The sequence below is a fragment of the Pseudorasbora parva genome, chromosome 20, assembly GCF_024679245.1.
Source record: "Pseudorasbora parva isolate DD20220531a chromosome 20, ASM2467924v1, whole genome shotgun sequence".
NCBI classification, from domain to species: Eukaryota; Metazoa; Chordata; class Actinopteri; order Cypriniformes; family Gobionidae; genus Pseudorasbora; species Pseudorasbora parva.
Window position 1 is genome coordinate 28,761,835 of NC_090191.1, and position 14,792 is coordinate 28,776,626.

Here is a 14,792-nt window from a genome sequence, read left to right on the forward strand (position 1 = left end):
ACTTTTACTAGGGCCTATATGATAAAACCATGGTTTATTTTTGCAAATTTTGAATGTTTAAATTTACATTAACAAAAATTAAGACAAGTTTTAATTCAAGTTTTAATTTGACAAGCGTTTTGGTAATATTTAGTTCATGTCAACTAACCCTAATGTAATTAGCCATATGTTAGCAAATGGAACCTTATTGTAAAGTGTTACAGGTTTATCTAAAATGGAAAGAAAAAAAGAAAGAAAGCATGTGCGCTGGTGGTAACAATTCAGGTAACATAAAACAATGAGGAAGAGAAACAGAGATTCCTGGCGAACACGTGACACTATAGATACAGTTATAAACGTCGAGTTATTGTGCATAGAGTAGCCTATGTGTTCAGTCAAGTGTCCGCGTCTTAGTATCTGATAGTCTATATGTGACGTTGACGTTGACTTTGCTTTTGTCTCCGTGGATGGTGATGCACCGATTACACTCAGCCCTCAGGCGAGATGATTTGGTTCATGGAAGGAATGTGCTTTTTACCTACATTTCTGGTAATCTGGTCATCGAGCACATTCATAATATCTTATATCATCGCATTGTTTCGTCGAGATGTTGATGTTGTCCTTCCTTATATAAGGTATGTGATGTGTCTTTTTACATTGTGCTTGATTTTAGTTTGGATACACATCTGGATCAGACAAATTTACAACTTTTAACATAACCAAAGACCAGAAATAGTTTATGATGTAAGTAACTAGACCATGTTTTAAGTGGGTATTTATATATAAAGCTCCCAGTTGTAAGAATGTCAAGGGAAAAAAGTTTTTGCTGGCAGCTCGTTTAGTTTCGTTTTCTACTGAGAAGTTGAACGGTGGGGCTCGTGTCCAAAAGGTTGAATTCAGTGCAGGAAGCAGGACAAACTAGATGTACTGATATAATATAATATAATATAATATAATATAATATAATATAATATAATATAATATAATATAATATAATATAATTAAAAGAATATTAAAACATATTTTTTAAATAAGTACTCCTAAGATAAATTTGTTTCAGTCACATATTAGACTAATGTAATGGTGAGTGAGGACATGGTTGTACTTTTATTAAATGTCATACAGTAAACTGTGGAAATTTTGGGTGCTTATTTTTAATACAAAGTATTGCATGATTATGATGCCTATTTTTATTTTTGTTAATGTCTCAAAAATCAGTCCTTTATGTTTTATCAGTGATACAGGAGCAACTCCACCTGAGAGCTGTGTGTTTGGATTCATGTCGACAATCACTGCATTTGCAGGTAGGAATAATAATCGGCCATTTCCAGCTCATATTTCATAAAGACAGTAAATCCCCCAGCAGCAGCTGCAGGAAACTCCTTACTGTGTGTCAACCTTTTGGAAATTGTGTAACAAGAAAGTCAACCGCAAACTGCTTGGTTTTGACATGTGAGAGGAGAGCAGTGGGAATGTCTCGAGTATACGTTTCTTTAGTAACACTGGAATCTCACTCATTCTGGTCTCACTTCTCTTTCTGCTGAAAACGAAAAAAACATTTTCCCACCCATGACACACAGCTGGAGTTCAGAGTTTTTACAAAACATAAGACAAAACCTCAAACAACAACTGGAGAAGTGAAACCTAATGACGAATCACAGGTTATCAGAGCAACAGCCATCCTGACAACTCAAATTCATTTTTAGCCCATATACTATTTTCATAGCATTATCCTGCACAAAGTATCAAGAGAATTTATGTTTTATTGCATGCATGAGTGAATATTCTTGACTGTATTGCACAGAAATGTCCACTGCAATTTGCATTACATTTTTAAACTGATGAAACTCAGTGCAAGGGATTTGTTTTCCAGCCTTTGCTACCATGTATGCTGAATATAAATTTGTGGAAAGAGTCCATGAGAGAACCGGTGCTGTGTCCCCTGTTCTGAACAAGGCTTCTTTTGCTGTCGGCATCATCTCTTGTGTCGGGATGTGTTTAGTTGCTACATTTCAGGTATGTCTAGTTCAACCACAAACAAATACTCAGGCGAATTTTCTTTCTTCGGTGGAACACAAACTTATTTTAAAAAGCGTGTTGTTGTTTTTTTGCCTTTATAATGAAAAAGTCACTGGGTTCCAATATTACTTTGGACCCCAATGATGTTCCCAAAAACAGTTCTTCAAAAAATCTTGTGTGTGGAATGACATTAGGGTGAGTAAAAGATTATTATTGGTGCTCATGTAGGGATGCAGCGACTAACCATGCAGTCACGGTACAGAGATATACATCGCGTTTATTTAGTTTTTACTTCTTTATTAAAGCTACACTGTGTAACTTTTTTTAGTTTATTCGTAGCTAAAAACACTTAGTTCTTTCAAAAATATATGTGCTCATTAATGTATATTTACTTCTTTCAAGTGATAAAGTATTCTCGTAAATTTATAATATGCCATTGAAAATACATACGGGTGAGGGGTTCGAATGCCGGTCGCCATGTTGCCCCTCCATCTTGAAAGTACATTAGCCAAAGAGGGACATACCCGTAAATTCAAGCTTCGCCTTTCACGTTTTAACATTCAATGGCACCGTGTCGAATGTGAAGAGGGGGATTGCCAGGTTAATCTTGGACTAAATCGGCCACCGTAGGAGTTCAAACAAAATCGGAAATGAGAGGAACAGAAACTATTATTCACTGGATGGTCATATACCTTTTCACCGCTAGATGGGGGAAAATATTAAACAGTGTAGCTTTAAAGATTAACACGGCAATCCCCCTCTTCACATTCGACACGGTGCCATCGAATGTTAAAACGTGAAAGGCGAAGCTTGAATTTATGGGTATGTCCTTCTTTGGCTAATGTACTTTCAAGATGGAGGGGCAACATGGCGACCGGCATTCGAACCCCTCACCCGTATGTATTTCCAATGTCATATTATAAACTTACGAGAAAACTTTATTACTTGAAAGAAGTAAATTTGAAAAGAAGTAAGAACTAAGTGTTTTTAGCTACGAATAAACTAAAAAAAAGTTACACAGTGTAGCTTTAAACGTTTTTGCAAACTTGTTAACTATCATGAATTATGATATATTTCGAATGATATATGATATAATGATATGATATATTTCAAATATGTGAAAGTGAATGTGTTTTGTCATTTAAACATCTTTATAATGATCATTTTAGTTGATATAACACGCAATGAGTTTGCAGTTCGGAGGATCTGTTTTCATCACGTAAATTCATCAGTTTTCCCCGAAATAAATACATATAAGTCGGTGGCCAGTGAACATGGGAGAAGAACAAACTATTGTTTCATGCACAGTGTATCTGATGGGAATAAAACATTTATTTAAATTATAATTGAAATTAAGTATTATTATTGCAGCTTCCATAGATATCAGTGAATGGAATATAATTTTTACAAACTATACGTCTTTTTTATATAGGCTAGTAATTCATTTAAATGTCTATTTAAATCTCTGAAACCTCAAATAAGTATGTAAATAATAATAATAATAATAATAATAATAATAATAATAATAATAATAATAATAAGTAAATAATTATGTGGTGGAATATTGATATATGAGTCTATGAAAAGCACTGAGCGCGTGATGGAAACAAACCAAAGTAATAGACATTACTTTTTCAGGCCACATGTAAAATTTGATTAATTATTACAAATATTATTGAAATTAATACTTATGGATGACAGTTAGTGACAGAAACAGTTCAGTTTATTCCCCTCATATTGACAGGGATGTTTACAGAGCAGAGGTCACTTTTTTAAAATCCTTTCTTTAATTCCAAAGGGAGAGATGGACTTTTGTCTTTATTATTATTTTGTGCTGTATTATTTAGTTACTGTGTTATTTCTAGTTCAAAAGGCAGCAAAATTATACACTTTAAAATCTAAAGAGTATTCATGTGATTTGATACATTGTTGTGAAATTAATGAATGCATAATAATCGTGAAACTGTGATTATTTTTCAGACTATAATCGTACCTACAAAATCTATAATGGTTGCATCCCTGCGCTCATGTATGTTGTTGTGTTCCAGGAGACGACGGTGGTGGCAGTCCATGATTTGGGCGCTTTACTATTCTTCATCTTTGGGGTTATATACACAATCATTCAGAGCGTGATCTCGTACCGTGCTCATCCCTACGGATCTTCGAAGTGGATGTGTCATTTCCGTGCATTCTTCGCTGTAGTGGCCTTTCTAGCTGTTTTTCCCAGTATCCTTTCTCAGACTTACCAAGTGTTGCTGCTGGTTGACAATACACCGGACAAAGAGTAAATGTGCATGAATATGCATCTGCTTACATGGCTATTCATCCAAAATCCAGGGCTGTGATCCTGGTTTTCCTTGTGGAGACATGCAAAGTTAACATTTCAGATCAAACTGATTGTCTTTAACACCTCCTTCCAGCAATTTTCTGTGCAGTTTCTGTTGGAACAAGCAAAACTCACTGGGACACCGATGATAAGGTACAATCACAATTCATGACATTTCAGCGCTCATATTGAAGTAAAATGTATCGAATGTTCAAAGTTGCTCTTGTCTTGTTTTCCTCCTTCTGAAGGACTACACACTTCATTTAGTGAGTGCTGCATGTGAATGGATCACTGCCTTCAGTTTTGTCTTCTTCTTCCTAACATACATCCAAGAGTTTCAGGTGGGTACATAAAACATTATGAGACCTACACTACAGTTCAAAAGGTTTGGGGTCAAGATCAGAAAAAAAAAGACTCAACTATCACTTCCCTTTTTGAGAATAGATGTGAAAATGCACTATCCAAATTGAATTCAAGAATGCTTTGGAAAATGAAAAAACGTGACTAAACTTTTGAACAGTAGTGTATGTGGCATCATTGATTTTCTCCTTATTTCAAATACAGTGATATTCATGTTAGTTCCTCTAAGATTTTAACTTTTCTTTCATTTCTTTTTACAGCAATTCACTCTGAAACTGACTGTTAATTTAATAGAGTATATATGACTGTGACATCATACTGTTAATGGAGTTATGTTTTACTGTTTTTGGTACATTTTTTTATTAATATAATTTAATTTTTATACAACTTATCAGCTTTTTTCATGTTGAAAGATCTGCTGCAGTACTGTGTAATCATTTTGTAGCTTGCACTTTGGTCTTGGAAAAAAAGGCATAAAACATACTTGAAATGTAATACACTCTAACCACTTGAGGCCAGCGCTTCATCAAATAGTGATATATATAGTCTCATTTTATAATCAACCAAGACAAAATAGTTGAGCACATTCATATATGCATTCATTTCTGTTAATCAATCTTTGCTTCGGTTATAATGTTTGTATGCATGTTTTTCTTCATAATCATTCCATAAATTCAGTGCAGCTGAAAGTGAGCCACAGGTGTTTTTTTACTCTTGCCCTATAGGCAGTGCAATGTGTATGTAAGTCCGTTGATTGCACAATGTGCGTCTGATTTTGTAATTGTGAAATAAAAACACATGCCATCGATGATGATGATGATGATAATGTGCATGGCTTAAGAGAAGTGATTGCTTTAATGTTTCTAATGATAGGAAGAGCAGCGCTACTGTTTTAAGGTTTGGGGTCTAAGAGTTTTTAGATTTTTAAAAAGAAATGAATACCTAAATTCAGCAAGGGTGCTCATCAAAAGTGACAGTAAAGATATTGATAATGATACATAAGGAAAAAAATTACGTTCTTTTGAACTTGGTATTCATCAAATAATACTGGAAAAATAAATAAAGCAGCACAACTGTTTGCAACTGATAATAATATGAAGTTTTTTGAGCATCAAATCATCATGATTTCCAAAGGATCATGTGACACTGAAGACTGGAGTAATTCAGCTTTGCCATCATAGGAATGAATTACATTCAAAATGTATTAAAAAACATCTATTTTAATTTTAATAATAATAATTCACAATATTACCATTTTTACTGGATTTCTAATAAAAATAAAAGCAACCTTAGTGCACATAAAATACTTATTATAAAACATTTTTAAAAACCTTTTAATGGTAGAATGTTTTAAAAAACACTTCTTTGCAAAGAATTTGAATATAACACCATTTAATAAGTTACTTCTGAAAAGACAATGTAAGTAAATCTTTAATCGCTGTGACATGATTAGTATTATTAGAAATATCAAACAAATTCTGTGAATTTTGTTGTTGATATTATCACACGTCAAAGTCAATTCAAGATTGAAATGCGCTATATAATTGCCTCATTCATTCATTTATTCATTGTTCCAACTAAAGATGAATCACTCAGATACATTACAAAAGCTGCTTGTGGCTATTTCATAAAAACACTCACTGGCATGTTTTTATTGTTATTGGATGCACAGATAAGGCATTTAACATGTACATGGCAAGAAATGAGACAATCAGGACAAGTCACACGAGAGTAGCACTTAAACAGACTTAAATGGATCAATTATAATCATAATCATCAGCGATCTCACCTAGTGAGCAACTGCCCTCAGAAACCACCAGTACAGATGTACACAGGTATGCCGTCTCCAAGATGTAGCACAACCTTTTAGTGCTATCACTAAATGTCTATCCTTTGAAAGGACCTTCAAGTGCATTTACCCTGCTTTGAGATGAGCAAGAGTCAGGACAGCCTACATAGGCCAGTCCAACGCGGAGTCATTAGCTGTGGGGGGGGCGGAGTCAATCAATCGCTGAAGGATGAATCGCTGCCTGAGCTGTCATCATCTTGCTCTTCCAAGCCTTTTTTGCCGCAATCTGGAACAGGAGCGTCAGGAGTACTAAAGGATACAAAAAATAAATCTATTAGCTACAACATAAACAGCTCATTATGGAAGCTTGTTTCCACCACAAATTAAAACTTTTAAAATAAATAAATGTGACCTTTAATCTCACTTGTGTATGGAAGTCCGTTTCTGCCACTAAATAAAACATATTTTCTCACAATTGCGAGTTTATATATCAGAATTGTGACTTTATAACTCGCTATTGTGAGGAAAAATAAAGTCAGTGATATAAAGTCAGAATTCTGACCACTTTATTTCTCAGTTAGAATTCTGACTTTATAACTCGCAATTGTGAGAAAAAAAGTCAGAATTCTGAGATAAAAAGTCTAAAGTATTTTTTTATTTAGTGGCTGAAATGGGCTTCCATAATTCTGAGTTTACATCTCAGAATACTGACTTTTTTCCCGCAATTGCGAGTTTATATGACTTGCAATTCTGACTTCTTTTCTCAGAATTGTGAGATATAAACTCACAATTGCAAATTACAAAGTAAGAATTGCGAGTTATAAAGTTGCAATTACTTTTCTGTGTCAAAAAACAAGCTTCCATACATAATCATACAAGCAGTGACAGAATCAAATTATACACAAGCTTTTAAAAAATGCATCATATTTTTACTGTTATTAACACTTACTCAAGCAAACTAGGGTCCAAACCCTCCAATACCATCTTATTTTTAATGGCCATGACTGGAACACCCTGTGAACATGCAGAACAAAATTTGGGCATTTGCATACACATTTCACATGAAGTTAGCCATAATTAGGAAGTAAGTTTATTAAAGGGGTGGTTCTGTGTTTTTTTTTTCTAGGCTTGGTTGTGTTTATGGTATGCAGTATAACATGTCTTAATACTTTTTTTTTTAAACGCCGTATTTTTCTTATATTTTACCTTTATTCCACACCGCTGTCTCAACTGTCCTTTGAATGGCTCGTTTGCTTCCTGCTTCTATTCTTCTTCCATCCCTCCGTAAAATGTAATGGTCTTAGATTGGTTAGATGGCCAAATGTAGTTTCATGTATTTTTATTGGCTGAAGTGCCAAGCACAGGTCGCCGGAAACGCCACGCCCCTTACCATTATGGGCACAAGTCACATCTGTGGTGACTAGCAAGGGTTTATGATGTCACCAACCCGGGCAGAAAGTTGTTGTAGTCCAAACCGGCCGTTTTTGTAGGCAATAAACTGCCATAACTTTAAAAGACAATATCTCCGTTTGTATTGATCTTTCAGCGCTGTAACTTTGCAGATACTGTTTATGCTCAAGCAGCAACATTACACACTAACTAAAGTTAAAAAAGTGAAATCGCATGCAACCACCCCTTTAATGATAAGATTTAAGAGTGAACACGCATACCACTTGCACCATTTTCAGGTATCTGGCATATCGTGGGTCCTTGGCTACAGTCATGATGTTTTCCGCTGGGACCTCTTCTTTCGGCTCCTGAGGGGCCACTTGTGTATGCTGAGATGCCTTAATGGAAAAGGATTTTGTATTAATACTGACCGAATGACTTCCCATGAGCACCATTATGGTTATAACATCCTCAGAAAACAGTGGGATAAATGGATTAAGCCTAGCCTAGCGTCGTCATACTCAATTCTAGTCAGAATACGAGTCTGATACTGTTCCATTGGGCTGTAATTATGAGGCGTGTTTCAAACAAACCAGGAAAGACCTCAATTGGATAGACCTACAACTAATCAGAGCAACGGAGCGACGCATAACGTTAGTTGTCAAATGTCAACAGAGCTCAACTGCGCTGTGTTGCCAAGTCTGTGGTTTTCCCAAGGGTTGTTTTCCATGTCTGTGGGTTGAAGGGACCTCAATTATGTGATATATAGACCCAGGAATGCGAATTTTAGCAGGCAACCTTGCCAAAATAACACACATTTTACCCTCCAAAAACATTTTTTTTCCGGAGAATTATTCCGAAAAGCTATTGGGCTTGTTTTGGGCTAGTAGTTGGTGGGTTTTGTTGTAATAACTTGGCAACCACGCATGCTGGAATAAGTAACGGTAGAAGAAAAAGATGAGTTTAAACGATCTTTGCCGGTGTTGTAAAAAAATGATTTAAGGATACACAGAGTACTTACCAACATGATCATAATTTCTGAGAGAAATAGTGAAGGTGAATGCATATACAAACAAATTCAACCCAAGCTCCTTTGATGACTTGGATTACGTTACTGTTTATCATCTGTCCATCATCGCCTAAAGCCCGCCCTGACAATTTCATCGGTCCGAACAGTTTCTGTTCGGGCATAATTACTCCTCTATGGATCAAGTCCAGACCGAACTGCCCAAGCTCAAATGCTGGGGCTGAGTTCGGCTGGCATCCAGGCTAGATTAAGTCATTAATATCAATATCATATAAATATCTAAAAATACACTTTACCTCAACAAGGGCGCCCGTTGCACGACCGCCATTCACTGCGGGTCCGTTTGTCTCTGCAGAGGGTCTTGGTCTCACTCCATCCACTGTCACTTCTTCCAAACCAGGAATAGAGGCTAACTGCAAATTTATAAACCACAGTTTCATGAAGCCAGTTTGGATCAGTAATAGAAGATATTCATGAAGTCATGGGCTGTGAGTAGGTACTACATTTGAATTTGAACTTACTTTGCAACCATTAAAAAAGTATGTTCAGTATATAGCAGTGTTCCCCAACCACAATCATGGAGGCACACCAACACTGCATATTTTGCATGTCTCCTTTATCTGCCACACCCATTTCAGGTCTTTGAGTCTCCACCATGTGATGGAAAATTTGTAATCACTGAAGAATATTGATTATTTAGAACGTGTTTGTATTCATACAGGAGCTATATATATATCTCTGCCATGCAGGACACTTCTGTGCTGTTGAATGAGGTTTGTTTGATTAGGGGCACATACAAAATGTGCATTTACATTTACATTTACATTTAATCATTTAGCAGACGCTTTTATCCAAAGCGACTTACAAAAAAGGGGAGAGTAATAGAAGCAACGGAACAGACAAGGCCAAAAACCTGTAAGAGCTGTAAGAAATCTCAATTAATTAGCACAATACACAATTTTTTTTTTTTTTTTTTTTTTTTTTTTTTTTTTTTTAAAAGACAGACATCTACAACAAAAACTCACGTCCGCACAGTGCCGAACACTGGATTTTGATAGCTAAGATAGCTACAACCCATTAGGACTAAGGCTGTTGCCCCAGCTGTTGTCGTTAATGCAGATTCAGTGGCCCAATGGGTTGGTTTTGTATTCTAGCTAAACGCGCAGCAATAGCCATCTACAACAAAAACTCACGTACGCAATATACAGAACACTGGATTCTGATAGTTATGATTACTATGTAACATACCCGCCTGAAGGCGCAAATCCGGATGAGAGACGTAGATATGATCCCGGAGTGTACGCTTTTGGTCGTTGCTGTGGTGATCAGTAAGTGCTATTCTGTATTGGTCAAGTGCAAATGGAAAAGATGTGTCTTAAGATGTTTTTTAAGAATGGCTACAGACTCGGCAGCACGAATTGAGATCGGCAGGTCATTCCACCAGGTAGGAACGGTCCAGGAAAATGTCCGTGAGAGCGATTTCATGCCTCTTTGGGATGGAACCACGAGGCGCCGCTCGTTCGCAGAACGCAAGCTTCTGGAGGGTGTGTAAGTCTGAGCAAGTGAATTTAGGTATATTGGTGCCGAGCCAGAGGTTGTTTTGTAGGCGATAACTAGTGCCTTGAATTTGATGCGAGCAGCCATTGGCAACCAGTGCAGTTTGATGAAGAGAGGCGTAACATGCGCTCTCTTCGGCTCATTAAAGACCACTCTCGCCGCTGCATTCTGGATCAGCTGCAAGGGTTTGATAGTGCATGCTGGAAGCCCAGCCAGAAGAGCATTACAATAATCCAGTCTGGAGAGAACAAGAGCTTGAACCAGGAGTTGTGCAGCCTGTTCTGATAGGAAGGGTCTAATCTTTCTAATGTTGTATAAAGCAAATCTGCAGGACCGGGCTGTTGCAGTAATGTGGTCAGTGAAGTTTAACTGGTCATCAATCACAACTCCAAGGTTTCTTGCTGTCCTTGATGGAGTTATGGTCGATGAACCAAGCTGAATGGAGAAATTTTGATGAAGTGCTGGGTTGGTTGAGAAAACAAGTAATTCTGTCTTTGCAAGATTGAGTTTAAGATGATGCTCTTTCATCCAGTCAGAAATGTCTGTCAGACAGGCAGCGATACGAACACTGACTGTAGGATCATCTGGTTGAAATGAGAAGTAGAGTTGAGTGTCATCCGCATAGCAGTGATAGGAGAAGCCGTGTTTCTGAATGACAGAACCTAATGATGACATGTAGATGGAGAAGAGAAGTGGTCCAAGGACTGAGCCCTGGGGAACCCCAGTAGCTAGATTATAAGACTTAGACACTTCACCTCTCCATGACACCCTGTAGGACCTACCAGAGAGGTAAGACCTGAACCACTGGAGAGCAGATCCTGAGATCCCCGTCCTCTTAAGTGTTGACAGGAGGATCTGGTGGTTAACTGTGTCAAAAGCAGCAGACAGATCCAGCAAAATGAGCACTGAGGATTTGGAAGCTGCTTTTGCCAGTCTCAGTGCCTCAGTTACCGAGAGCAAGGCCGTCTCAGTCGAATGGCCGCTTTTGAAGCCGGATTGGTTGTTGTCTAGGAGGTTGTCCTGTTCAAGAAACCTAGAGAGTTGATTGAACACAACTCGCTCAAGGGTCTTTGCAATGAAAGGCAGAAGGGATACCGGTCGGTAGTTTTCTAAAAGTGCTGGATTCAGAGAGGGTTTCTTAAGCAGTGGGGTTACCCGAGCCTGCTTAAATGCTGTGGGAAAGGTTCCCGTGTGAAGAGAAGTGTTGACAATGTGAGTGAGTGCAGGAGTGATTGAAGAAGAAATAGCCTGAAGGAGGTGAGTGGGAATAGGATCAAGTGGACAGGTAGTAGGGTGATTGGAAAGGATGAGTTTAGAAATATCTGCCTCGGAGAGTGGAGAGAAGGATGAAAGCGTGTTTGTGTTAGTTGTTGAGATGTGCGTGTCAGTTAGTGATGAGGAGAACTGTTTGCTAATGAGAGCTGTTTTGTTGGTGAAAAATGATGCAAAGTCATCAGCTGTAAGAGTTAATGAAGGAGGGGGAGGAGGTGGACAAAGGAGAGAGGAGAATGTTTTAAAGAGTTGGCGAGAGTCAGAGCAATTGTTGATTTTGTTGTGGTAGTATGTTGTTTTAGCAGTGGAGACATTTGTAGAGAAAGAAGAGAGAAGAGACTGATAAAAGGCAAGGTCAGTATTGTTTTTAGATTTATGCCATTTCCTCTCTGCCGCCCTGAGTCCAGAGCGATGTTCACGGAGAACTTCAGACAGCCAGGGGGCAGATGGGGTGGGGCGGGCTGGTCTGGATGAAAGGGGGCAAAAACTGTCTAAGGAGGATGTTAGAGTGGAGCAAAGAGTGTCAGTAGCACTGTTAGTGTCCAGTGCTGAGAACTGAGCAGGTGGAGGGAGTGAAGATGAAACCATAGTGGATAGGCGAGAGGGAGAGAGTGAGCGTAGATTACGCCGAAAGGTAATCTGTGTAGGAGTATGTTTTGTATCAGGAGTCAGTATGAGGTTAAGAGTGATGAGAAAGTGGTCTGAGGTGTGTAATGGAGTAACTAAAGTGTTGTCTGTGGAGCAGTTGCGTGTGTAGACCAGGTCTAATTGGTTACCTGATCTGTGAGTAGCCGTAGTAGATACTAACTTAAGGTCAAATGAAGTCAGTAGAGTGCTGAAGTCTGCGGCTAGGTGTTTATCAAGATGGATGTTGAAGTCGCCAAGCAGAATCAGTGGTGTGCCATCCTCAGGGAAGCTAGAAAGTAACACATCCAACTCCTCCACAAAGTTACCGAGGTGACCTGGAGGACGATAGACCACTACCACATGGATTTTAACAGGGTGAGTAATAGTGATTGAGTGCGATTCAAATGAATTGGCCGGTAGAGACGGTAATGGATCAAATTTCCAATCATTTGAGATAAGCAAACCAGTACCCCCACCCCTCCCAATAGGCCGAGGAGTGTGTGAAAAAGTATAATTGCTTGAGAGTGCTGCAGGAGTGGCAGTGTCCTCTGGTTTGATCCAGGTCTCAGTTAGGGCCATGAGGCTAAGCTGAGAATGAGTCCCAATAGATGAAATAAAGTCTGCTTTGTTTACAGCCGACTGGCAATTCCAGAGACCAATTGGAATAAAGAGTAAAGTAGCAGAGGATGTTAGGATATAGCGCAAATTATTAGGATTACGGCGTCTCGTGCGTACGGAGCGTGATTTACGAGTGCTATTAGTTATAGTTGAGATTTGAAAGCACATGGTGAAAAGGCCAGATAGGAATTAGAGCCGAACACAAATGATGAAAAGGAAGATGATACTCAAGTGCCTTGCCGGGGTCCTTGCTCGGAAGGAGTTGCACTGGGAAGAGTTGAAGTCTTTACACTCGTCGGTCTTCACACAAGGAGGGCTTCACACTGCCGCTTCCGCTGCCGCGGACAATCACGCTATTTATACTCACTTGAGTATCGTTATTGAAAGCAGCTGGCCACGCCCCCAACAAACTCGCTTCCAACGTGGCAATGACCAAACAAATGCTAACTCAACAAATGCTAACTCCCACACACACCCAGAGAATATACCAAAACTAATAATACACACCTCAGCACTACACAGACACACTTATCCAACAACAAATGAACAAACAATCAAATGAGAAAAGTTACAAACACTTACAGAGTAGTTGTCTATCAGTCAATTGAATTGCTTCTCTCTCGTGCAGTGTTTGTGTGCCTCCAGGATCGTGTTTGAGAAACACTGCTATAGTATGAATGTAACCCAGACACTACATCCACCATGTTGTTGTTATCATGTGACTTACTAGTGTCAATTGCGTCCCTTTACCTCTATTTATTAATCATCTCCTGTGGCATTAAGGGATAGTAAAATGTCCATCATATGGGCAGAATCTCACCCAAAGTAGTAGGTCATCTGGATACTTTTCGAAAACCATGAATTTGGACATGTTGGCATACTGTTTTTCGCATTATATATATGGTAGGGAAGTATTTGATTTTGGATGGAGCAATGCATGTTTTGAGTTCCTGCTGTCAGAGGTTTTTTAATCTTTTAGATGCCACCCCCAAATATGATCAATCTAGTGTGAGACCCCTATCCCTATCCTATTTCATTTAATCTAATGTTTGTTTTTTTAATCTATTTTCTTTTTATATATACATACATACATACATACATACATACATACATATATATATATATATATATATATACACGTTACATTTCTTCAAACATTTTCACGGACCTCAGTTTGAAATCCCTTACCTTTGCTTCCAAAATGCTCAGTGTGGTCTCAATCTGCTGGATTCGAAGTGACACTGTTGCTAGTTTCTGTAAAAGCGAAATACATCACGTTATTAACATTTTCATGAAAAGTATATAACTTAAGTTACTGTAAATAGGGGGGTGATGTGCAGACAGGTGAACATAACGTTACCTCCTCACAAACGGTAGAAAACCGGTTAAGGAACCTGACGGTGTGAACTATGAACTGATTGAGGAAAGCTACGATTCTTCTCTGCTGAATAGCAGGAACCTTAAGAAAGAAAGAAAGTATAATGACCATCAATGTTTCAGATCAGATGCTTATATGAAAAAGATCATGTGAGCAGCAGCTGATGTTGCAATGTAAAAACTCACCTTTGTTAGATCTATTCCTGATCCCACAATGGGTAATCCGTCCTCGTCCATGTCAACAACTCTGCTGCTTTTTAATTGTCACAGACACTATTTTTTTTCGCGTTAACTGTCTTAAACGAGTTAGTAGTGCACGAGAAATTTACTGTTGTGAAAATACCTCCTCACGTGACTTCGGTGCAGCACTTCCGCGTTCTTAACATAATAAAAGTTCTCATACCCTTTTAACCTTTATAAAAAAATAGTTTTGTGATACAAACAAGAGTGAC

The 14,792-nt window shown here is 38.2% G+C and overlaps 2 protein-coding genes across 2 annotated transcripts; one reads left to right on the forward strand and one right to left on the reverse strand.

The window, feature by feature from the left end:
- Positions 1-306: 306 nt before the first annotated feature.
- dram1 (DNA-damage regulated autophagy modulator 1) lies at positions 307-5,726 on the forward strand. The gene is made up of 7 exons (XM_067427287.1): positions 307-614; positions 1,216-1,283; positions 1,853-1,995; positions 4,047-4,224; positions 4,419-4,477; positions 4,573-4,665; positions 4,945-5,726. The coding sequence occupies exons 1-7, from the start codon at positions 484-486 to the stop codon at positions 4,987-4,989; spliced, it is 717 nt and encodes a 238-aa protein (XP_067283388.1). The 5' UTR covers positions 307-483; the 3' UTR covers positions 4,990-5,726.
- Positions 5,727-6,156: 430 nt separating this feature from the next.
- Positions 6,157-14,710, reverse strand: washc3 (WASH complex subunit 3). The gene is made up of 7 exons (XM_067427198.1): positions 14,527-14,710; positions 14,324-14,422; positions 14,152-14,217; positions 9,186-9,302; positions 8,144-8,260; positions 7,423-7,487; positions 6,157-6,782 (listed from the first exon to the last, which is right to left on the reverse strand). The coding sequence occupies exons 1-7, from the start codon at positions 14,575-14,577 to the stop codon at positions 6,689-6,691; spliced, it is 609 nt and encodes a 202-aa protein (XP_067283299.1). The 5' UTR covers positions 14,578-14,710; the 3' UTR covers positions 6,157-6,688.
- Between the last annotated feature and the right edge of the window lie 82 nt (positions 14,711-14,792).

Coding starts and splice junctions, on each gene's coding strand:
- dram1 (XM_067427287.1), top strand. CDS start 484: ATGATTTGGTTCATGGAAGGAATGTGCTTTTTACCTACATTTCTGGTA. Junction 615..1,215: donor GTTGTCCTTCCTTATATAAG/GTATGTGATGTG, acceptor ATGTTTTATCAG/TGATACAGGAGCAACTCCAC. Junction 4,225..4,418: donor CTTTCTAGCTGTTTTTCCCA/GTATCCTTTCTC, acceptor ACCTCCTTCCAG/CAATTTTCTGTGCAGTTTCT.
- washc3 (XM_067427198.1), bottom strand. CDS start 14,577: ATGGACGAGGACGGATTACCCATTGTGGGATCAGGAATAGATCTAACA. Junction 14,218..14,323: donor TTTCTACCGTTTGTGAGGAG/GTAACGTTATGT, acceptor TCGCTTTTACAG/AAACTAGCAACAGTGTCACT. Junction 9,303..14,151: donor TGAGCATTTTGGAAGCAAAG/GTAAGGGATTTC, acceptor ATAAATTTGCAG/TTAGCCTCTATTCCTGGTTT.